General features: G+C 40.5%; 2 protein-coding genes across 2 annotated transcripts in view; both read right to left on the minus strand.

The window, feature by feature from the left end:
- The window catches only part of TSGA13 (testis specific 13), a gene marked incomplete at both ends in the record, with an annotated part of 36,417 nt that extends 34,732 nt beyond the window's left edge, over positions 1–1,685 (minus strand). Inside the window, one exon of the mRNA XM_079931953.1 lies at positions 1,613–1,685. Within this exon, the coding sequence (XP_079788079.1) occupies positions 1,613–1,685 (73 nt within the window). The remainder of the gene's footprint in view (positions 1–1,612) is intronic.
- Positions 1,686–13,310: 11,625 nt separating this feature from the next.
- On the minus strand, positions 13,311–14,349 carry KLF14 (KLF transcription factor 14; the record flags this gene model as incomplete). The annotated part of the gene is made up of 1 exon (XM_079932323.1): positions 13,311–14,349. The coding sequence occupies exon 1, from the start codon at positions 14,292–14,294 to the stop codon at positions 13,311–13,313; it is 984 nt and encodes a 327-aa protein (XP_079788449.1). The 5' UTR covers positions 14,295–14,349.
- Between the last annotated feature and the right edge of the window lie 11,047 nt (positions 14,350–25,396).

Below are 25,396 nucleotides of genomic sequence, written 5' to 3' on the forward strand. Positions count from 1 at the left end.
GTGGTGTGGCAAGACCTTTTCCTTGGTGTTCCCGTCTCCCGAAGAATTTTCTTGCAGGACTGTATCAATGATGTCCTTATCTAGAGCCCATTCAGAGGTATTTGTACATATTCAAGCTCCAGAATGTCAGTACCTGACTTCTGAGCATTAAATGTCTGTTGTCGGGTTTCCCTGGTGGTGCAGTGGTTGAGAGTCCGCCTGCCGATGCAGGGGACACGGGTTCGTGCCCCAGTCTGGGAAGATCCCACATGCCGTGGAGCAGCTGGGCTCGTGCGCCATGGCCGCTGAGCCTGAGCGTCTGGAGCCTGTGCTCCACAACGGGAGAGGCCACAACAGTGAGAGGCCTGCGTACGGCAAAAACAAAACAAAACAAAACAAATGTCTGTTGTCAAATAGATTTTCCCCTGAAGGTGTCTTTTTCCAAGAAGGAGATTCAGTGCCTTGTCAACTTGTCTAGTGACCTGCAGCTTATTCCTGTTTATATACACAGTCAGTCACCCATCAGTCTTCTACCTCGGAGCTCCCTTGAGTGGGAAGCCAAAGAAGCAGGAGGGACCCAAGTCAGTACACAGGAGAGGACTGTCATTCTGGCCTTGAGGTTTTCATTACTCTGACTGGAGTGACTCTGTTACTTTCCCTTGAGGCTTCCTTGTTAGATGATGGGCCTCCAAGAACTCTAGCAGAATGTGGAGTCTTTTAAAAAAAAAACAACAGTCTCTGAACCTCTGGATGTACATATTGTACAAGAACAACCTCTATACCATAGTTCCTAGGAACTACATCAGGATAGTCCAGACTCTGAGCACAATCATAGTCGTCCTCTGAGTACGACGGAATACGTGTTCAGGGTAGTAAGGCAAGATTGCCTGTTGCAAAGATGTTAATATAGCTAATGGCCCACATGTCACCAAAAAGGACTAGAAGACCCCATCTGTCTCCGTCATTCCAGTTATAAAGGAGATCAAAATGTCCCACTCAGCCTTAAAAACAGTTTTCTGAGATGAGAAATTATGTGATATTAGCAATCTAAGGAAAAAGGTATGTATGATTTGAAACTAAGAATTTAACACCTCAAAACTCTAGGTGGACACTTTCCTTTTTACTGTCCAACCTGAAAATTCATCGGGGAAGCAAATGTCCCATCATAGATTTTGTGCTGGTAATTAAGTAATTAAACGGTCACTATAACGTGGAGCAGGCCTTACTAGGGAAGAGATCTGAATATCCAACTGCTTCACAGATTACATATTCATGTTCCTAGCTAAAATCAATCCCTCCGCTTGTGCACTAGATCCCATTGCCTTCGCCTCCTCAAGGATATCACTCCTGAAGTTCTCCCTCATCTCTGTCTTGCATTAGCAAGTTTTTACTCCCTCTTGGAACATTTTCATTAGCATATAAACAGGCTGGGTTGGTTGTTAGTTTTTCCATCTAAAAAAAAAGCAATCAGTTCTCTTGACCCCATTTTCCCCTACCAATTTCCACTCCACTCCTTTGCTCCCATTTACAGAAAAATGTCTCAAATAGTTCCCTGTACTCATGGTCTCCAGGTTCTTTCCTCCTGTTCTTTCCTAAATCCGCTGCAATCTGGCATTGACCCCTACCACTCTACCACGACTGCTCTTATCAAGGTCACCAATGACCGCCAAGTGGCGGGAGCCAATGGCCAGCTCCCCAGCCTTCATCCTACTTGACTTAGCATGATCGTCTGACAAAGTGGACCACTCCCTTTTTGGATACTTTCTTTATTAGGCTTCTAGGACATCACGCTGTTGGCTTTCTTCCTACCTCACTGGTCACGTCTTCTCAGCTCCTTTTCTGGTTCCTCCTCAACTCCCTCAGTTCTTCACTTTAAGACTGTCCCAGGGATCAGCCTTAGCCTTTCTTCTCTTCTCCCTCTACACTCATTCTCTTGTTGATCTTGTTGATCTGATTCAGACTATGAGCTTTAAATATGCAGTTAACCCCCATCTTTTTAATCTCTAGTCCAAGACCTTTCTCCCAAACTCCAGACTTATTTCAAAATTTCCACTGGGTTGTCTAACATACATCTCAAACTCAACATGTCCAAAACTAAACACTTGTTCTTCCCCTACAAACCTGTCCACATATCTAGACTTCCTCAACTCAGTTTATGGTAACTCCATTCTCCTAGCTGCTCAGGCCAAAGCAATTTGAATCACTCTGACTCTTCTCATATTCTCACTCCCTGTAGCCAACCTTTTAGGAAAGTCTATTGGCTTTTCCTGTAAAATGTATTAGAATCTGACCACTTCTCACCACCTCCTCTACCATCACTCTGGTCCAAGCCACCATCATCTAGATTAACGAAACTGCTTCCTAACATATCACCTTGTTTGAGCCCCTTTAACGTAACAGTCAGAATGATCCTTTTAAGCATAAGGCAGATCATATCATGCTTCTGCTCAAAGTCCTCAATGACTCTCCATTTTACCCAGAGAAAAAGCCAAAGTTGTAGGCTATAATACCCACATGATCTGGCATCCCCTCTTCCTTCTGATCATAATTCTGCTCCAGCCATCCTGTTCTCCTTTCTGTTTCTTGATCTCATCCTCTAGGGTTGTTTCTTTAGCTGTTCCCTCTGTCTGGACAATTTCCCCTCAGATAGCTCCCGACTAACTTTCTCACCTCCTTCAAGTCTTTGTTCATATCCTATTTGTACAATGAAGCCTATCCAGATCACCCTGTTTATTACCTCAGTCTAACCCCTACTCCCACCCAGCACTCCTGATCCTACCTAGCCTGCTCTACTTTTTGTTAACGCCATATCTTTTATTACTTAACATACTATATACTTATTGTTTATTTTCTATATCCCTGCTAAAATATGAGATCATAAGGGCAGGGATCTTTGTTTTATTCACTTTGTATCCTAAGTGCCTATAACAGTGCCTGACACATTCCAAGTGCTCAATAAATATTTGTTGAAATGCGTGTCCTGGTCCATGAAAGCCTCGTTCTTTTAGGTAAAAGCCATGAATACACACAGCCCCAGAAGGAAAGCCTCTAGCACTGCCTCTGGGGCTGCTAGATGCATTCCAGTCCAATCCATTGCTGACCCCTGCTGGAACCCACTGACCAAGTTGCTGTCCCACCCTTGACTGCACAAGTGGACTCAAAACTCTTTGGGTGACAGGATGCTGCTGATACCCTCTCTGCCATCTATTTGTGCCATAAACACATCCTGCTTGGAGCAGTAATAACTATAATCCTTCCTTTTCCTTGGACTTTTCCTGATTCCAGGGGTCTGCAGAAGATAGACTTCAGCTTCCTTTTGTTTTACTTATATTTAATAAGTTTGTTCTTTTGTAAGGACCCCATTAGTCGGGGATGGGAGTGGTTGCTCTTAGTTACACCTTCAGAACTAATAACTTAATCATTTTGCTTTTTCTTTTTTTGGCTGTATCACATAGCTTCTGGGATCTTAGTTCCCCAACCAGGGATTGAACCCAGACCCTCAGAAGTGAAAGCACGGAGTCCTAACCACTGGACTGCCAGGGAATTCCCAAGAACTAATAAGTTAATCTTTAACCAGACTAAAAATTGGTGAGAGGGAGATATGCTTTGAAAAATATTAATGTGATTTTTTTTCTTATTTTCTTCCATGCGACCATTACCTTTTTAACCAAAGGCATCCATTTGCCTCAAAAAACATCATGATAGTTATAGCAGGAATGCAAAGGTAAACAATGACTCTATTTCAGCTTTTGAAGCCTATAACTAAATAGTAATCTTGAAAGCTTTGTTGGGAAAGTAAAAGAAGCTCCAAATTTCAAATACTCTTAAATACTAAGAGCAAAGCATGAAGCCTGGACAAAAAGTTTCACTATAATCATAAGCGAAGCAAACTTAGAGTACGACAGTGGGAAGTTGTCACCTACTGAGAGAGGAAGTGAAGTGTTCTTCCAGCTGGAAGAGCCTAGGATAAGGGGAAGGTCAGTGGGGTTGAGACAAGACTTGCTGGTGCTTGTATCCCTGAGAAGGAACCCATCAGTCCCCTCATTCCTTGGGTCTTGGCCCAGAAAGGGGAAGATGGACATGACATCAGGAACCCAAATAAGTTGAAGTAGAATTTGGAACTTCTGGGCTCACCCTCCACTTCCACTGCAAGCTCAGCGTAGTGCTAGGGCGACATGGTACCATCAAGAAGTAATTCTGAAATGGCTGAGAGATATCTATGCAGATGGACCTGTGTGTGTAACCCAGTGTCTTATGGCCTTGGTGAGATATGGAGAGGGACCAGAATATATTTTATGTCTTGGCAAGAGGGTGCCAAAACGCTGAGAGAACCCAAGGTCCAGAAGAAGTCTGCATTTGGGATGAGAAAGTTGCATTCAACAGAGATCTCAGAACTAGAGGTTATAGCAGGACCATTGGCTCCAGCAGGGAAATGAGAAAGGCAGCCAAAGAACCAGACAGGACCTGTTGTTAACTCATTGGGCATAAGCACTATATGCCCAGAGATCCCTAGAATAGCTGCACAGCATGGAAAATGAGTGAGGACCCAGAGAACAGCACTGCACACAGCACTGAGACTGTTTTCCCTTCTGCCATGGGTTCCTGGCATTCAGAAACCATGGTGGGAAGGATCGGAGAGACCCTTGGAAGGAGGCAGCCCTGAGAGAGAATTTGACAAACTAAAATTTCTCCTCTGTCATTAACAGGAGTGGGAGCTTGCTAGTAAGATACAATTAGCTATAGATAATACAGGATGCTACCATTCTGTAAATGTTTGCACGTTTTTGACTGGTTTTCTTTTCTTCCCCTTTACTAAATATTTTGAAAGGGGAACTAGCATTCTGGGTCAAGCTCTGAATCATCAAGAGCTTTTTGTAAAAAAAAAATGAGAGGAACAAAGAGTATTCTGGAAGAGGAGAAAGGAAGGAAGACCTGGGGAGGTGGAGAGACCTTCCTGAGGGAATTTAGATTGGGCTCAGTTCCTACGTGATTTAACCTTTGTTGGCACCACACCCCCACCCTCCCACCCCTGCAATGAGCTTAGAAAATGGGGACGGGTCTCTGAATTTCTAGAGAGGGATAGGAGAAGAAACCCCTGTCCAAATCCTGGAATAGGCGTTAGAGCTCCTGAGCTGACATCTCTAATATATGGGCAAAAAGGGTTTTAATTACTTTAGATTCTTAGGGTACTATACCTTTTCTCAATATAAAATAATCTATATTTGTCCCACTAATGTATTATACTTTGAATTTTATTTTGACTCTGATATTAATCTTGTCATACCTGCTTGCTTTAATTAACATTTGCTTGGTATATCCTTTCCTACCCTACCATCTGCTTTTGTTTTTTAATCAATAGTATTTCCCCCTCCTTTAAAATATCTTTCAATTTTTTAAATGTAGGCAAGCAATACATGGAGATATGCTCACTTTAAAAGAGAAAAAGCATTATATATACAAGGCTAAAGATCCGCTGACTGTTTCGCAACCTGGTTCTTTCTTTAAGCTGCCTGTTACTATCCTTTGACCACTTTTTTATTTGTCCTTATATCTTAAATTGTTGATTCTTTATATATTCTGGATATTAATCCTGTGCCTGTTAATTTTTTTTTCAGAGTGTAGCTTGATATTTAACTTTGATTAGGTTTTCAGATGTAAAACATTTTAGAATTTGGATGCAGTCAAATCTGTCTTTTCCTTCTTTAAATTTTTGTTTTTAAAATTGTTGTGTCCTAAACAAGAAGGTCTTTATCCAATGATTATAGCTTCCAGCTTTTTTATAAGCTTTAATAGCTTAAAAATGTTTAGGTCTTTACCATCTGGGATTTATTTTTCTGAAAGATTTGGGATAGAATGTAATCCTGTGTTTTATTTTGTTGATTTATTTAACTGAAGAGCCAATTGTCTCAATAAAATTTACTGACTAGTTTATCTTTTCCACACTGATGTGAAGTGCCTTATCGCTTATATGTCAGCTTCCATAGTCACAAGTCTATTTCTGGGTTCTTTATTCAATCCACTTATTTGTCTATTCCTGCACATTACCACATTGTTTTAATGACCATAGCTTTGTAGTATTTTGACATCTGGCAGATCAACTCTCCCTCCCTCCCTCTCCCTCCCCACCTCCCATGATCTTCTGTAATATTTCCTTGAAAAAGTTTCATGAAAAATCTTTTTGCTGTTTTGATTGGAATTTCATTAAATACATAAATTTGATAAAAGGATGGACATCTTTTTAAAAATTAATTAATTCATTAATTTTGCGGGGGGGGGGGCTGTGTTGGGTCTTCATTGCTGCATGTGGGCTTTCTCTAGTTGCAGTGAGTGGGGGCTACTCTACGTTGCGGTGTGCGGGCTTCTCATTGCAGTGGCTTGTCTTGCTGCAGAGCACAGGCTTCAGTAATTGTGGCACGTGGGCTCAGTAGCTGTGGCTTGCAGGCTCTAGAGCGCAGGCTCAGTAGTTGTGGCACACGGGCTTAGTTGCTCCATGGCATGTGGCATCTTCCTGGACCAGGGATCAAACCCGTGTCCCCTGCATCGGCAGGCGGATTCTTAACCACTGCACCACCAGGGAAGTCCCAAGGATGGACATCTTTATAGTATTGAGTTTTACCATCTACAGGAACATTATTTATCCCCATTTAGTCATATTTTCTTTTACATCATTCAGCAAAATTCTATAGTCTTGTCTATAAAGGTTCTTTATGTTATTCATTGCTACTGTATATGGATGGAATCACTTAGTCTATTACATTTTCTGATTGATGATTGCTGGCATATAGGAAAGTCATTGATTTTCTCCTTTCTTCAATTAATGTAGTGAATTATATCAACAGAGCTCCATTATTGAATTAATCTTGCATTTCTGAGATAAATTTAACATTATCATGTTGCATTATTATTTTCATTTGCTGCTGAAATACAATTTCTAGTATTTTATTGTACTTGGGATTTTTGCGTCCATCTTTATAAATAAAAAGTGGTGTATTATTTTCTTATCTTTTATATATCTTGTTTTGGTATTAAGGTTAGCTTAACTATTTAACATGAAGTAAATTGGATAACTTTCTCTTTCCATGATTTAAAGCAATTTATAAAATATGGAAGTTACCTGTTTCTTGAAGGTTTAGAGAACTTGCCTATATAACCACCTAGACCTAGTGCCTTTTTTGGGGATAGATCTTTTACTACTGTTTCAGTTTCAGTTTTTCTATATCTTCTTAGACTATTTTGAAATTTTATATTTTCCTGTAAAATTAGCCATATATTTTTCAACTCTATTGATATAAAGTTGTTTGTATTATTCTCTTATAATTAGGAAAATCTGCTCATGCATTATGATTTTATGTCCTTTTTTATACCTGATAAATTTTTGTGCCTTCTCTCCTTTTTCTTAATATTTGCCAAAGAAATCTATTTTTAGTAGGCTCTTAAAAAGTGTTTCAGACCACTCTACTCACTTTCTTTTTCTGTTTCACTAACTTCTGCCTTTATCCATGGCAGTGTTTTTTCAAACTTTTTTCATTATTACCCCGCTAGGAAACTTTTTAGACCTCTTTTCCCTTAATTACTACTTTCTTCCCCCTGCAACCCACAACCTTAAACCACACATATAGTACGTATCTGTTTATGTAGTAGGGTCTTTTGAAGAGCCACAACCATTGTAATAGCTAACATTTTTTTCAGCCCTCAAGAACCGATTTTCGCTCCCTTGGGGGCAATATCTTTTCTACTGAGAATGCATTGCCCGTGGTAATGTCTGTTTCTACTTTCTTTGGGGTTATTTATTTTCCTTTTCTTCTGAGTTGAAAGCTTGTTCGTGCACTTCCAATTTTTTTTAAGTAAAAAATTGAAGGCTATAAACTGTACTTTCTCCCCCAGTGCTGTTTGCTTGCATCACAGAAGTTCTGCTGTTTTGTACTTTTGGTTTTCATTCAGTTCTAAATTTTTGTAATGGCCGCTTTTATCTGAGTTATGTAGGGGCTTGCTTTTATATTTCCCCATACATGGATTTTTGGGTAAGATTTTTATTGTATTTTTATGTGACTGCTTACCTGGAATTTGTTGAAACTTTCTATCTTACCACATGGCCAACTGAAATTCCTGCAATCTTTCAAAGTTTGATGTTTTCTGTAGGCTTTTGGTAGACACTTTTTATCAATTTAAGAATTATTTTTGTTACCAGTTTGCTAAGGTGTTTTTACTTTTTATTTTTAATTATTCTTTTATTGAAGTATAGTTGATTTACAATGTTGTGTTAATTACTGCGGTACAGCATGCTAAGGTGTTTTTAAATTAAATCACAAATTGGTGTTGAGTTTTAACAAATACTTGTTTTGGAACCAATTGAGATGATCATGCTTTTTTCTTCCTAATTTCTATTAATTTGATTAATTACTTTAATATATTTCATGTGTCTCATCTACCCTATGCTTTCCCTTAGAGGCCTAACTCTGTACATTCTCCAAGGCATATTTGTGTTCCCATTTACAATGATAATATCACTGAGACTAAGCTAAAAATGTTAGAAGTAATACATCTATATTTTCTTTAACCTTCTAATATACCCATCTTAGGGTTGATGGGATGATTTCCCATTGCTTTCTCTACAGATTCAGGTAGGTACCTCTCAATATTTCCCTGGATCTGAGATCCCTGGTGGAAGTGGGCATTTCTGTTTTCTCTCTGAGAGCTTGCTTCCATTCTTCTGTTATATCTCTTCGGGCTCTAATTACCTCCTCTAATTAAGTAATGACTAAACTACCACCCTCTTCTTTAGTTCCATGGTAAGAGCATTTGGCTCTGCGTCATTTTCATTTTCCCATTTGTATTGTCAATTTTTTGTGCCCTTTAAGAACACAACCTTTCTTCTAAAGAAATCCTTTTCTTCCTCCAGATCAACTGGCCTGTCTTCCTTCACTTTTCACCCTCCCACTGCTTCTATTTTGACTTCAAGGCCTGAACATATATTTGAAACAAATACAATTCTTACTTGATTTCCTGAAGAGACCTACTTCCTAGGAAGAGAAGAATCCAGGCACAACACTTTTTAATACTCTTCCTAGCCTTTGGAATTACAATAGCATTGCTTCTCTCTACCCCAAACCCCCATATAACAAACATTTGCATTTCTCTTTTTACGTTTATGATTAAAATCCACCATTCCTCTGTGAATGAAAACACAACTTGAGTTCTTGAAATTCCCGTCAGGGCTCATATAGTCAACACATCAGGCACTTGGGACATAAATGCAAGGTGACTCTGAATACCCATGTGAATTAAAGAAGTTGGCCCCTTCCATCAAGATTAGCCCAAATTGGGTGAAACTAACCTAATGCCACCTGCTAATCTCCAGCACAATTTAAGGGCTAGACTCTCCCAAGTTTGCTGTAAGTACACATGGAACTTATGCCATTAAGTTCCTTAAAGTCCTCGTCTGCAATTCTGGCTGAGAATAAATGGCAGCACAAATTTTTCCATTCAATGGTGCCTTTCCCTTCTGCAGCAAGCCTGTCTCAACTATATCTATGTGAATCAAGATCAGCCAGAGTGACCTGTACTTTTGCAAAGCTCTATGTCCAGTACCTCTAAAAAAATAATGACTTGCCTATGGACGTTAGCTACCATAAGCTGCTAGAACTTGAAAAGGCCAAAGAACTAAAAGGCCCAAGATCACTACAGCACTAAACCTGTGCCCTTGCAAACCAGATGTTCCATCTCTACACATCTTATTTTGGTCCCCTAATTCCAGCCGGAGTGCCTACTTCTCGAGACTTAATAGCCAATGCATATTTGCATGTGTTGGGGCTTAAGGGGGAAAATTAATCATATCCATTTCCTTTCTAAGTTCTCAATCAACTAGGTAACAGATACAAGAATCAGACCAATGAGGATCAAAATATCAGTATTTTGTTGATGAGGCTGTACCTATAGCCAAAACTGGGCTTTCTAATACCAACCCTCCACTGCCTTTCCCACCCTTCCCAATTCCTCCTATTGGTATTACTCACCCAAAGAATATAGAAAGAAAACACTTACCTGGGGAGCTGCAAGGGGGAATGGCTGTTCCAAAAGTGGAGACACAGAGAAGTGCTCTTCAGACCTGCCTCTGGAAAGCAGGCCTGGGCCTCAGGAGGTGTGCTTACCATATGAAAGCTGGATCCGAGTGGAGTGGGTACATATTGCAGGCAGAGGTACAAAAGAGAGAAGAGAGCTTAGAAAGAAAGAGAGAGAGAGAGTGTGTGTGTGTGTGTGCGTGTGTGTGTCTGTACATGATGACCCTCTTCTGTATGTCTCCATCAGAGAACACAATCTTCCTTTGGAGATTAAGTAAGAGGTAGAGACAGAGGCCAAGAGTGATATTCCAATACAGTTTCCTACTTGGAGGAGAATAGGGAAATAGGGACAAATGACAGATTCTTGTCCCTGTGGGTGGGGCAAGGCCTGTACTCTTCATCCCCTCCCAGCAGGGGCAGGGGATCCAATTCTCTCATGCCCAAGGTCTGACCTGGAATTCAATCCCAGCTCCCAACCCAGATTTCGGGAAGACTTCTATTAAAAGATTCTGTTACTAGGTCATTCCTACATCAGAACTCAGGATGGTGGGAGTCGGGCAAGAGCCCAGAGGTTCAGATTGACCACAACCAAACCCCAGACATACTCACTTGCTGAGCTCCATCTGATGAACAAAAAGAAGCAAAAGAAACACTAATAAAACTAGGAAGACCCTTTCAAGGTATTTCACTAATAACAGGTCCTCACGAGCTGTCTGGCCACTGGAGTGAAAAGGGTAACAACAATAACCAAAGCTAAGAAAGATCAGCCTACTAATATTACCATTGTCTGTCTCCCTTCCCACCACCCCAAGTCCTTGGAGAAGTCACTGAAAGACATGCTACATTTAGCTTGTCAGAGGCCTTTCCCAGACAAAAGTCCCCAAGGTACAAGAACTCAAATAAGGACACTACTTGGGAGATTGAAAATCAAAAGTTATTTATCAGAGGGTGATTGGAAAAGTCACGCTTTCTCGAGCCCAATTCCAGAATGGTCAGTGGGAGTCTCTCTCCTGTTAGCTTCATCGGTCCACCTACCCAATGGTAGATCTTCTACTGAAGGGGACAAAAGGGAAATCACACTCCTCAAGGGGACCCCAGAGTTCCCTTCCTATCAAGTCCCAGCTGAGGAGACAAACCGAACAAAGGGAAGACTCTTTCCACCACCAAAACCCACCTTCACAATTGTGGGCCTCCTATTCCCACAAGTAACTCAAGGAAAGCTCCACCTACCCTGCTCAGTCCTCATCAGGAAACACTGAACCTCTTCATACCCTTTGAGTCCTTCCTAAATACCCTTCCTTCACTTAGTGTAGGGGCACTTATTAGAGTCCCAGTGTTCACATCACTTACTCTCTCAAGGAAGATAGAGTGCCCAGGACTAGAAACTGGCATTGAAAATTTATCTACCAGATCAAAAGGTAAAGTCTCTCCCAAGATGCTAAAGAGGCATTCCCACTTCAAGTCCACATGGTGTGGAAGGAGGGAATGGACTCAACCTGCTAAGAAAAGGGCTTTGGGGTTAAACACAACAGGCAAAGGGTTCAGCGGGGACTGGACAGATGAAGGAACGTAGAAATGATAGGGAATAGGGAAGGAGGGGATCCTGGTGGTAGTAAAGGAGAGTGGTGCCCTTTGACTAAGGGCCCAGATGGGGTAACTAAGCATGAGGGAAAGAGTCACTCAGAAGGCCAGATAACTAAGTTCTAGTCATGGCTTTTGCCAGCAACTCAGCATGTGACTTCGAGCTTACCTGGCCTTCAGTACCTTCATCTGCAAAACAGGGGAAAGAGGTTTGTTTAACTAGATGCCTATTATGGTCCTTTGAGAGTCTGGCATCCTCCACAAACGTGATTGGTGGACTATGACAAGATATTCAGGAGGGGGCTAAAGAGGACTTTACCAGAGCAGGAAATGCCTTTCAGCCCCATCTCTAATGAAAGGGTCACATGTATACACATTCACACATACATAAGCAGAGTGGCCAACAATTTCATCCATAGCAGCAGAAACACTTACAGAGAAAAATAAATACTGGTGATGCTCAGTTCCTGCACTGGGGGAGAGGGGTCCTGAGGATGTAACTTGGAGGGGCTCCAAGGTCAGGGGAGAAGGGTCCTCCTATTTGACAGTAACTTTCACCTTGCTGTCCCTTCCCCAAATCCAGAGCAGCTAGCTGTTTGAAAGAAGCCACTCCCACCTTCCCCTCCCCAAACCACCAACTCACCTGTTGCAGAAACAAAAATGCACAGACCCCAAGGGAAATAACCCCCTAGCTAGCCACTAAGAAATGAACAGAATCTACCACACCTGAGGTTACTTGGGAGTGTGGCCAGCTGGGACCCAAAACCCCTATTTCCCTGAACGTTAACAATGGTTCTGAAAGGTCTTGGTTTGGACCTATCTCAACCACCGTCACTTGGGTTTGCCCTCTTGGTGAAGTGGGAACTAGCCTGGATCACCCTTTTATTTCTGGTGCATTTATGATTGTTTCCAAATTTTTAAACCAATATCATTGCGAGTGAGCCAGGAAGTTACTTCCCCAAGTAGCACTTCAAATTAGAAGAAAAGCTACGACACAAGTGCAGGGTTCCAACCCTTGCAACAGGACCTGCAAACAGGCTCGCACCACCCCCCAGACACCAAGAAGCATCTCCCAGCCATACATCCACATGGACTCTTACATGGCCTCTCCTAGCAGAGGTAGCTGGCGCAGTTGGGGAGTGGGGGATATCAATCTCCTATCAACCTGTGATCCCTGTTTAAAATACACTAAAAATACATTAGTAAACATTGCTGTTTACAGAAATAGAAATCATTTCTGTTTCCAAAGGCCTCTCACCATCCCAGTCTTGGACATTTCCAAGACTGCCACCCCTGACACCCTCTCCAAGGTCCGCCCTGGTGGGTGGGTAAGACACTAGAGTCCTTTGAGACTGAGAGCTCCTCAGGCACCTGAGAATTCCAGTTTCACATCTCTGGTTCCCACGGAAGGGAGACTCTTCAGGACTCTGGAGAGTACCGGGGTTCATCCCTTCTTATCAGTTCCTGGGGGCTGTCTTGAGGCAAACCCCCCTTTTTTGGATGATATACGTGTTGTAAGCATTCCTGCTATTTTCGGGCCCACAGTCCCTCCCCAGAGTCCAACGTGCCTGCCTGGACCCACTCTCAGAGCGGAGAAGCCAGTCTGTGCCTTGGTCTAATCACTCTGGGAAAGAGGGATGGGCAGAAAGAAAGCAAGGACAATGGTCTGGGGGATCGTCCTTGAGGGGACAACTAACAGCAATGACTGTCAGACAAGCAGGTGGTAAAGCTGAGCACCTGCCCGGGGACGGAGCCGGAGCTGTCCACCAGGTTGGCGGGTTGCGAGTCGACGCGGGGAGTGCGACGGCGCCCCCGGTACTCGATCATGTCGGGATGATAGGCTGGGTGGCGGCGGGCGTGCTTGGTCAGGTGGTCGCTCCGGGAGAACTGCTTGGGGCAGAGGGGGCAGGAGAAGCGCTTCTCGCCCGTGTGCGTCCTGTAGTGGCGGGCCAGCTCGTCGGAGCGCGTGAACTTCTTGTCGCAGTCGAGCCAGTCGCAGGAGAAAGGGCGCTCACCCGTGTGGGTGCGCTGGTGGGACTTCAGATGTGATGACTTGTAATAAGCTTTGTTGCAGCCCGGGAAGGGGCAGCGGTGGCGCTTGGCAGCAGGTGTGACTGGCCTCCGACGGGGGCCTGGACCCGTGGCGGGGGCCGGGCCCGCCCCAGGGGCCACGCCGGAGACCGCGCCAGGGTGGGCAGGCACTCCCGGGATGGCTGGCGCGCCAGGGACCGCGAGCGCGCGGGAGGAGTGCACGGGTCCGGAGACCTCGGCCGCGCTGGTGGCCGGGATCGGCTTGGAGCACAGGGTCGGGCCGGAGCACGGGGTCGGGTCGGAGGAACCGGACGAGGCGCGCAGAGCTTCCCCCGAGTACTCTCCAAAGCACCCCCCAGAGCCGCCGCGCAAGTCAGCCAAGACGCTTGCAGCCAGCAGGTGGGGCGCGGCGCCGCCCGCGCCGGGGCTGGGGGCGGGGACCTGGGGGAACGGGGGGACCGACACGGGCCCCGGTGGCCCCGGACCCGGCAGAGCGGACTCCGGCGGCGCCGCACCCACCTCCGAGCTTGCCGCTCCGCCCGCGCCCTCGGGGTCCGGCAGGCGGCGGTGAACCACGGCACCCGCGGACATGGACACCAAGCACTCGGCGGCGAAGTAGTCCAGGCACGCCACGGCAGCCGACATGCTGGCACCGCCGGGCCGCCGGCGCGCGCCGTCCGAGCGCGGCCGGCCGCGGGCGAGAGAGTTCTCGGGAGCGTCCGTCCCGCAGCCTCGGAGCGAGAAGCAGGAGGCCCGGTGCGCGCCGCCCGCCACCCGCCGCCGCCGCAGCCGCCGCCGCCGCCGCCCGCGCGGCGCCCGCCCCGCCTGACGCGCCCCTGACGCACCGGAGCCCGCGGGGGCGGCGGGACCCGCCCCGGCCGCAGGACACCCCCTCGGAACGCGCGGCCCACCGGGCTAAGTCATTTTTAACAGCCTAAGAAATTATCTTGTCTTCGCGTTCTTGCCTCTGCTGGTGAGCCAGGTAATTTTAATAAAGAGAAAACTCCCCGATCGTAACTTCTGGGCAGCCTGCCGGCTTCGCTCCCCCTTCGTCCGCTGGTCCTCCGCCAGCTGGGTGTCCGGCGGAGTCCGAGAAACTTTTTTTTTTAAGGGAAAAAAATGCTTATACCTGACATGTCTTTCGATTCATAATTACGATTGTTAGTTAAGCGGGCTGGAATTACATTTCACTTCTGTTACCGCTGTCAGATCGAATTTAAAATATCCCCGAGTCTTCATCAAAAAAGTTTTCTCATCTAACAGTTCCACTGCTAACCCAGGGTCCGTACCAGTTCCCTAAATAGAGCCACTACGTAGCCATTAATTAATAGCATTTTGAACCAGAAACATTTTTAACCTTGAAAAAAAGCAAAGAATCCCCTCATGGTTGAAATTGAAACTTAAAATCCTTTGAGTAACGATTTAACTATTCAACCAAAGAAAGAAAAATGCATGTTTAAACTGCTTTAACCTGTCACAGGCATACAAACAAATTTCCACGCTGTAATATAAATTATAGACTAGCAGCGAGATAAACACATTAAAATGGATTCCCACAACTTTAATAATAGAAAGTCACGTTTCCAATTAGGCAACATCTTTTATTTTTCTCTTGACAAAAATTAAAAATAAGAAAATGCAGCAATTTATATAGAATTGCTCATATGGCGTTTTGTGATTGTGGAGGTTTTTCTCTTTATATAATCAGATATATGTATGTATATGTTTACATTTCTTCACTGCTTTCATTTTTTTCTTCTTTTGAATTTTAAAAAATTAAAAACACAGAAAAGCAAACAGGATAATTTCTAAAAATAGTCATAGCGTATCGTTTTTGATGTATACAAGCTTCACTTACATATTTTTGAATTATGTGCAGTTTATTTGCAATTCTTCAGTACTTATTCTTTTGAACATTAAAAATACATATATCTCAAGAATAACAAATATTCATGTATTACTTCTTAGGGTAATCAAATGTGAAATATTTGTCACATTTGCTTCAGGTTTTTTATTTTTATTAAAAATTCCAGATAGAGTTGAATGTCACCTTATTTTCCTCCCCAGTTCCATTCACCTTTCTCTCTCCTTACTTGCCTAGGTAATCAGTATCATAAAGTGTGTATTCTTCCAGCATTGTTATTATTCTTTATTACCTAATTACCTATATATATTATATGTAAATATATGTCCATGCTTACATATTTTAAATTTTCTTTATAAATGGTACAGTAGTGTACATATCATTTTGCAACTTACTTTTTCCCCTCAGTATGATTTTGAGAACTATCCATGTTGACACTTACAGAATCTGCTTTATTCATTTCAGTAGTTTTATGATCTTGTCAGCTTTGTTATCTTTATGGAGATTCTATTCTAAAACAGATAATTATTATAAAGCTGCTTGCTTCAAAATTTTAGACAATTAACTCTTTATCTACACATATTAAAATTCTATCAGATAGAAGTCTTTACTAGCTGCTTTTTAAAAATATTATTATTTAGAAAAAAATCTAAAGCTATTTTAAAATGCAGAGAGAGTATTACAGGCACCCATGCACCTATCTCATGTAATTGGTAAATGTCAGCATTTTGCCATATCTGCTTCAGGTCTGTTTTTTTTTTTAATTGAACTATTCAACTTTCTGATAAAATTGAAGTCCCTTTGCACTCCTCCCCAAAACCATTCTCCACCCTTTTCTCCAAAGGCAAACATTATCACGAATTTGGTATGTAACTTTTAAATCTAGGCTTTATACTTTTACTACATATGAACCCATACAAATACAGAGTACTGTTTTGATTTTTTAAATGCACAGGTGTGGTGTTGGACTATGCATATTCTGTGACTTGTTTTTTTTTCCTTCATGGTATGTTTTCATTCTTTCCATGTTGATAAATATAAATCCAGTGCATTCATTTTAATTGCTGTATTGTAGATCCATGCATGTGAACGTGCTGGGTTTATTCATTCCCCTATTGATGAATATTTAAGCTGCTGTCAATATTTTGGTATTAAGGGCAATGCTAATATGAACATATGTGTACATGTGTCTTCTATAGGTAGGTAGAATTTCTCTGTCTACCTATATGGGGAATTGCTAGGTTACACATACATTTGCAGTTTTTTAGAGACTGCCAAATGGTTCTCCAATTTATACACCCATCAGCGGTGTATGAGAGTTCTTGTTTCCCTCACATGACCTTCTCTTACTTTCTAGATTCAGACTTTTCTTATTTCTGACAATTTGATTTTTTTTTTAAAGCCCAGTATCTCATCGCTTTATTTGGATTTCCCTCACTGCCAACGAGGTTGAGCATATATTTACTGGTTATTAAGGTTTCTGAGTCTGTGGTTTGTTTTCTCATAGTCTTCATCCGTTTATCCAGTGGGCTGTGTATGTTTTCATCTTTTTCCCTCTTGATTTGTAGGAGTTCACATATATTAACATTATATTGTCTCATTCTGTGACTTCTCTTTTAACTTCCAATAACTTTTGAACTATAGAAAATTTAAAATGTAGTCATTCACTGATCTTCTTTATAGTTTGTGTCATTTATGTCATATTAAAGACAACTCTCCACACGTGATGCCACAAAGATAGCCTCCTATGTTTTTTCCCTTAATGTTTTAAAGTTTTGTTTTCCACACTTGTAAAATTGATCCATCCAAGACTTATTTTTTGGAATGGTGTGAAGTAGGAATTTAATTTTATTCTCCCTCCCTCCACATGGAAAACCTGTTGTCATGACCTGATTTACTAAACAGTCTTTCATTCCTCCCATTAATGTGTAATGCCACTGTGATTATAAATTAAATTTCCGTACATTCATGGATATATTCCTACTTTGTCCTTTTCTACTGATCAAACCAATTCTGAGACGGTACTACAAAGTTTTAATTATTATGGCTTTATTATAAGTCTTCACCTATAGAAGGGCATTTCCTCCATTTGTTCATTAAAAAAACTGTACCAGCTATTTTTTGGACTTCTGCTCTTCCATGTTAACTTTAGTATCAGTTTGTCAACTTCCACTGAAAAATCTTCTCAGTATTTTGCTGAGTTAAATTTGTAGGTTAAATTGTGGGAGATATGACATCTTTATAAAACTGAGTCATCCAATACATTAATATTATTCTGATTTCCTCATATCCTTCCATAACATTTTATACTTTGCGTTATAAAATGCTTGTACCTCTTTGTTAGATTTATTCCTCAGTACCTTACAGTTTTTGTTGCTTTTTCAAGTGGGATCCTTTAAAAAATTTTTAAATTGGTTAGTGCTGCTGTTTGGAAAAGTTACTGATTTTGGAATAATCCTGGTTTTTTTGGCTGTGCCACGCGGCTTGTGGGATCTTAGTTCCCCAACTGGGAATTGAACCCAGGCCCTTGGCAGTAAGAGCGCAGTGTCCTAACCACTGCACCGCCAGGGAATTCTCATGGAATAATCCTGTTTTAGCAAATATGCTGAACTTTCTTACTGTTTATTTGTAAATTCTCTTGTATTTTTATGTAGATAATATTATCCTTAAATAATACTCTTAATACTTTCTCCTTTTCTTATGTCATTGGATGGGCTGGGACCTCCAATATAACATCAAATAGCAAGAATGAGAGCAAGCATTGTTTTCCTATTTCTATCTCGTTGAGAATGTTTCTAATGTGTCATCATTATTTATGGTAGTTGCTATAAGTTTTTGGTAGAAACGCTTTATAAGGTTAGGGAGTTCCCTTCTATCCCAGTTGAGTTTGAAGTAGGAATATTTTAAAACCATGAAATGAACATTGAATTTTGTTAAGTGCTTTTTCTAAAACTTTTGAGATGATTATTGGTTTTGTCTTTGATATGTTAAAGTAACGGGTCACTTTGATAGATTTTTCTAACGTAGATTTATCCTTGCATTCTTTGACATAAACCTTGTTTTGCCATAATGTACTATTATTTTTTAATACACTACTTCATGCAATTTGCAAGTGCTTTTTATTTTAGGATCTATGTTCCTAAATGATATTGGCTTATGATCTTCGTTTCTTGTGCTACCTTTGTCCATGTTTATACCACTCTCATAAAATGCATTTAGAGGTTTCCCTTTTTCTACTTTCTGTAACGATTTGTATGAGATAGGTATTATTTGTTCCTTGAATGTTTACTAAGTTTCATCTGTGAAACAATTATATTTTGAAAATTCAGTTCAGTTTCTCTCATGATTATTAGTTTATTTGGATTTTCTATTTCTTCTTGAGTCAACTTTGTTAATTCACTTTTTTTCCTTTAAAAATTAGGTATTACATTTAAGCCTCTAAAATTTTGGTATGTGGTTCACAGCATTCCCTCATTATTTAAAAATTCTCTACAGTATCTGTAGTTATATCCTCCTTTTCATTCCTGATACTACATACTTGTGAATTCTCTTTTTTTCTTTTTGTCTTAACAGGTTTGTCTTAAAATGTAGACAACAGAGGTTTGTCTACACTTTAAGACAAACCTATAGAAGTGTGTCTATAATCTTTTCAAATAGTCAACTTTTGCTGATCCTATCCGTTTCTTTTAAAATATATTTAATTTCTATATTTATTTTTATTAATCTCTCACACTTTTGTCTAGTTTAGCATGTTACACCTTTTTTAAAAAAAGTTTTTCAACTTAAATACCTAACACATTAATTTCCAATCGTTCTTATTTTTTCTTTTTGAATAAATTTATTTATTTATTTATGGCTGCATTGGGTCTTCATTGCTGTGCGCCGGCTTTCTCTAGCTGCGGCGAGTGGGGGCTACTCTTCCTTGCAGTGTGCAGGCTTCTCATTGTGATGGCTTCTCTTTGTTACAGAGAACAGGCTCTAGGCACACAGGCTTCAGTAGTTGTGGCACGTGGGCTCAGTAGTTGTGGCTCACAGGCTCTAGGCTCGTGGGTTTCAGTAGTTGTGGCACATGGGCTTAGTTGCTCCGTAGCATGTGGGAATCTTCCTGGACCAGGGCTCGAACCTGTGTCCTCTCCACTGGCAGGAAGATTCTTAACCACTGCGCCACAAGTGAAGTCCTTTTCTTATTTTTTTAAAAATATAACTTAGGGCTATAAATTCCCCTTGAAGAGAAATTTCCCAAGCTTTATCTCTATTCCACAGGTTTCAAAATAGTGCTTCCATTGTCATTCAGTCCTACGTCATAATTCCGTTGTGACTTCTTAGACACTAAATTTTCAGAAGGGTGCTTTCCATAGATGACAGGATCTGTCCTACCAACAGTACAGAAAAAGTAACATTTACTTTTGTGTAGGTGATCACCTAAGGGAAGCTCTTTCTGAAAAAAAGGAGGTGCCTCTGTGTTTAATGTAAGTGTTTGCTTATGTTTTTCTTAATTTGTGGATGTGGCGCTTACACTGCAAATTGTCTAGATGATCCTCTTGAAATTTGGAAAAGCAATGCAAATGAGGGGCTTGGGGTTGGGGCGCTAATACTGATTTGGAGGTTGCTGAAGGAGCTCTTCCAGTTCCAGTGGAAGACACACAGTCTTCAACCGCTGGGAAGGGCCTCCCAAGAGATTCCTCTTTATGAAAAGAAGCATAGTTGGAGGAAGTGGCAGGGAAGAGATGCCTTATATATAGGTAGTTTCTCTGGATAGGGAGGGGAGTTTTCTTGTTTCTTGAGGTTGAGGAATTCGCTGGATAATGGACAGAGCATCAGTTGTTTAAGTTGATGAGAAGACTTTGGGGTCTCTTTATAGGTGGTGTTCTATCACTTGAGCTGATCTGTAACCAGTGCATATTATGTAACCTCTTAGGAATTTGCTCTGGAAGTAATGGAGGATTATTTGAAATGGAAAGTAGAATAAGGGTAATTCCTCAATGTAGTGTTTACTGCAGCTTGAAGTAAATGTTACAGAAACGTTACCTCTCCCAAGCTTATTCAGAAGCTTCCAGGAGCAACGTCAAAGAGATGTTCCTGAAAGCCTGGAAAGGATGACCTGTCTACTACCCCTTTGGTCACAAGTGGTTCAAAGGAGGCACATAGTAGGCATTCTATAAATATATATGGAATAAATGAATAGGAATATATAAACTGACAGATTAGTATCACCATTCATGATTACCAATCTCAAATAGACATTCAACATTCCCAGAAATATTGCAAACCCATTGCATCTGTACCAGTCTCCTTCCCCACTTTTGGCAAAGGCCAGTCCATTCTCATGAGTTATAGCCCCATTACTTCTTGTTTCTCAAGGTCCACAAACGATAACATATCTCTTCTCTCTCCATCATCTTCTGTCTTTCCTTCTCTACAGAATAATTTCAATCAACATTCAATAATGGACTAATATCTCCAATTTAAAAAAACTCCCCCCTTGACTCCCCATCTCCTCTAGCTACTGTCACATAGCCATATTCCCCTTTAAAGCCAAATTTCTCAAGAGATGGATATCTTATCTGTCCTCTGTCACCATTTCCATACCCTCATGTATTATTAAAATCGCTCCAATATTTAGCCCTTACTTTGCTACAGAAATTCTTTTTAAGATCAATATTGATTCACAACAATGTGAATGTACTTAATGCCACTGAACTGTATACCTAAAAATGGTAAATTTTGTTACGTATACTTTATCACAGTACAAAATCTCTTTTCTCAAAAAGAAAAAAAAAAAAGATCAACATTGGCCCATGTTGCTAAATCGAATCTTCAAATTAATAGATCTTTCAGAGCAGTTGAGTCATCCTTGAGACACTTTTGGCTCCTGTGGCACTACATTCTTTTGGGCTTTCTTCCGTCTTTCTAACTGTTCCTTTTCAGTCTTAACTGTTCATTTATCTTCCTTTACCTAACCTTTAAAATTTTAAGTTCTGCAGAATTCTGTACAATGCCCTCTTCTCTCAATTCTACCCATTCTCTCTACCCACTTTTAACATTTTCCATGACTTAGGTACACCTATATACCAACAATTTATGAACTTATACTCTTTACACCAGATATATTTTCCAGAGATGTCAGGTAGTTTTGTATCCCTATGACTACTTGACAACTACCCAGTCCTCCTGAGATGTCTCATAGATGTCTCAAACTTAATATATTCAAAAGCTGACTTATTGGTTATTACCCCCAAATCTAATCTTCCTGTATTTTTCTCTGTCTCGGCAAATAGCACTTTCATACATCCTGTTCCTCAAGCCAGGAAACCGGTGTCATTCTTGACACCTCCCTCTCCATCAGCCCCCACATCTAACTCATCCTAATGTTTGGTTAATTCTACCTTCAAAATGTACCTTGACCATTCAATTGTCTATTTTCCCTCCAGTGTCCTAATCCAAACCTCCATCATCTTTTGGTCTAACTACTATAATAGCGTAACATAGTCATGGGTTCTGGGTATTTGGACATCTTTGGGGAGCCATTATTCTGCCAACACAAGGCTGATGCAGAGTAAGTGAAGAGGAAGAGATGATAAGAGCATGGTAAGAGTTAAATGAGTTCTGAGATCTGGGTGAGTGGGAAGCAGGTCATGTAGGACCTTGAAAACCAGTATAACAAATGATATGGTAAGTTTTAGGGAGGATTTTGAGCAGTGATATGATCTGACTTACTTTTTAGAGGTTCACCCTGATTGCTGTGTGGAGAATAGACTAGAGTGTGGGTGATACTGGAAGCAGGTGACAGGTTAGTTAGCCACTGCAGAAATCCAAGCAAAAGATGGTGGTACTTTAGACCAGAGTGGTGGCAGTGAAGGTGGTGAGATGTGGTCCAAGTCTGAATGTCTTTTGCATTAGAGTGAGGGATGTCTGCTTGCTGATGTGTTGGACATAGGGTAGGAGAGATGGTGAGGACTCACTAATGACTCTAAGATTTCAGCCCAACAACTGGAAGAATATACTTTGTATTTTGAGATGAGGAAGACTTGAGAAGAAGCAGGATATAGGAGGTGGAAAGTGGGAGTTTGTATTTGGAGACTTTTAGGTGCCTTGTAGACATACATGGTAGAGATGCTGAATAGGCATTTGGATGTATGAGTCTGATGCTTTTGCAGTTTGGCCTGCATTCCTGGCTGAGCAACAGGATAAAAGGATTTTTTAAAAAGCGTTATATATTTTTATAGGTATATTCCTGGAGGACAGGAATTCCAACTCTTGGTAGTTTCTCAAATGCCATATATAATTATTTTATTTAGTATTTTTAGTATAATGATAATAAGTCATTATCAAAGTATTTTTAAACTAACAGTTTATATTAAATTATAAACATTGAATGCTTTCTATTTGATATCATCTAATAATTTAAATCTAATGTTTAGATTCAATTTCAATTCTTAATAAAACCCCTATGTTCTTAGCTGTCAGTTTCTTTTAGATTTTAGATCCAGCTGAACTTCTTTCATGTTACATTCAGGCTCATGTTAATTTACAAGTCTAAGCTAAGTATACATAACCTTATGAAAAACAGGTGAGCCTTTATTTGACTAATTTCAAATACTTTTCAGTGCCTGTACTGTTGTGAGCTTTAAAAAATAACCAGTGACATGAAGAATTAGCACATAGTAAATAATCAGTAAATATTTTTACATAATGAGACTGAGAGCAAAGGCTTGACTGAGGTGTCTATATTAAGACAGAAAAAAGTAGGTGATAGAAGGTTCTATAGTATAATGGCCCAATAGTTCAGCAATATGTGTGGAGACTAACAAGTCAGATTCAAATCCCAGCACAAGACATAGGACCCTCCCTTTTAACAAGGGGGAATATAAGTTGGTGCAGCAATTTGACAATAATTTGTGAAGATGACGATGTAAGTACCCTGTGACTTAGAAATTTCATACCTTGGCATATACCTTAGAGAAACTCTTGTCTTTAGCCCTAGGAGACAGCTACAAATATGTTCAGTGCAACATTTGCTGCAAATTTTTGAAGCAAGCTAAATATTCATAAAAATGCAAGGCATGATAGCCTGTACATGAAGGTTAAGTACATGGAAATTGCTTCTAAATTAACATGTTATAGTTGTTAATAGCACAAACTCTGCAGCCAGGCTGCCAGGTTCTGGTGCTGTCACTTAGCTGGTCACCAGCTATGTGACCTTTATTAAGTTACTCCTCATTTATAAAAAGGAGATAATAATAATACCTACTTCATTGGGTTGTAATGACAACCAGTTAATATGTGTAAGGTGATCAGACCATCCGTAGGCAGGTAGTAAGCACAATATTAGTTATTAATTTTTGTTTACCCATATATTATCCATCATATACATCCACATATTAAAAATAAAATCCATTAATGGGTGGGATAAACAACAAATTTTAGGCAGTAGTTATCTCTGTTGAGGGAGGAAAGGGAATGAGATTTCAACAGATTCTTTAGTGTTTTATTTATTTATTTTAAATCTGAATTAAATAAGGCAAAATGGTAAGATTTGTCAATATGGGTGTTGCGTACGCTGCTGTTTGCTGTGTTATTTATTCTCTATACTTTTCTATGTGCATGAAGTATTTTATTTAAAAAATCCCAGTACAGAGCCTGGAACATTACATGCACAAGAAATAATTGCTGAATGAATGAGTGATTAAGAAGTGGCATGGGTTGGGGAAGCAGCTCAGGGAACATCCAGTTGGACTCCCCTTTTATTCTGCTTTCTAGTCCCTGAGGAGGAGAGCAGTGGGGTATGTGGCCATTAGGAGGGAAAGCTTCTCTTCAGCAATAGTGGATTTAGGGAGACAGTAGAGCAAAGCTTTCAAGGTTCTGAGGGGAGATTATTTTGAACTTAGAATTCTATACCCAGGTGAACCCATCATTCAAGTGTGAGAGCAAAATAAAAACACTTTCAGAAATGTAAGGGTTCAGAAAATATACCACTCAAGCACCCTCTCTGGAAGAATAACTAAACAATGTATTTCAGGAAAATGAAAAATGAATCAAAGAGGAAGGTGTGAGGAACACAAAATCTGGTGACAAAATGCAGCAAAACTTGTGGCAAAATTTAAAATCATTATTGATTGAGGAGAGTGCAGAAAGAGAGAGAGAGAGAAAGAGCAAGCAATGTGGAATTAAAATCCCTAATGATCTTTACTTGGGAGGTAGCAGGGGCAAAGGAGAAAAATAAAAGCAAGAAGAGCTTCTTGACTTGTTCGGAGAGAAACTAGTTATATTCAGTAATTGAATATATTGATTTTATAAAACAAGTTTAAGTACATGCTTAAGAAACAAACACTGGAAAAATTGAAATAGGATATCTAACTTCCTAGCCATTAAAAGAAAAAAAAATTAAATAGGAAAACACCATCCTTTCAACAAAAGGGGAAATGAGAAAAAAGGAGAAACAATAACAAAGTATTGTAAACAGAATGCACAAAACAAGATGCAAAAATTAGTCCAGAAGTGTCAGTAATCACAATGTGAATGGATTTAGTAACTGTATGAAAAGACAGAGTCCCACAGATTGGAAAAGAAAGAAAGAAAGAAAAGACCCCAAGCCCTAAAGAGCTATATGCTGGCTACCTAAAATACCTAAAACAAAATGACCCAGTAATTTAGAATTAAGTAATAGAACAGACAGAACAAAGATAACCAAATTAACATTTCAAGTAGGAAAAAAAAATAAGGATATGGGAGATTCAATTGTTAAGAAGCTTTATACTCAAGAAATAATGGGGAAATATACATATCTTTTAAACTTACATGAATATTTACAAAGAAAATTTCAATAGATTCAAAAAAAGTAGAAATCATTCAAACCTACATTCACTGACCACATGCATAAAAC

This window comes from Stenella coeruleoalba (genome assembly GCF_951394435.1).
Source record: "Stenella coeruleoalba genome assembly, chromosome: 9".
Lineage (NCBI taxonomy): Eukaryota > Metazoa > Chordata > Mammalia > Artiodactyla > Delphinidae > Stenella > Stenella coeruleoalba.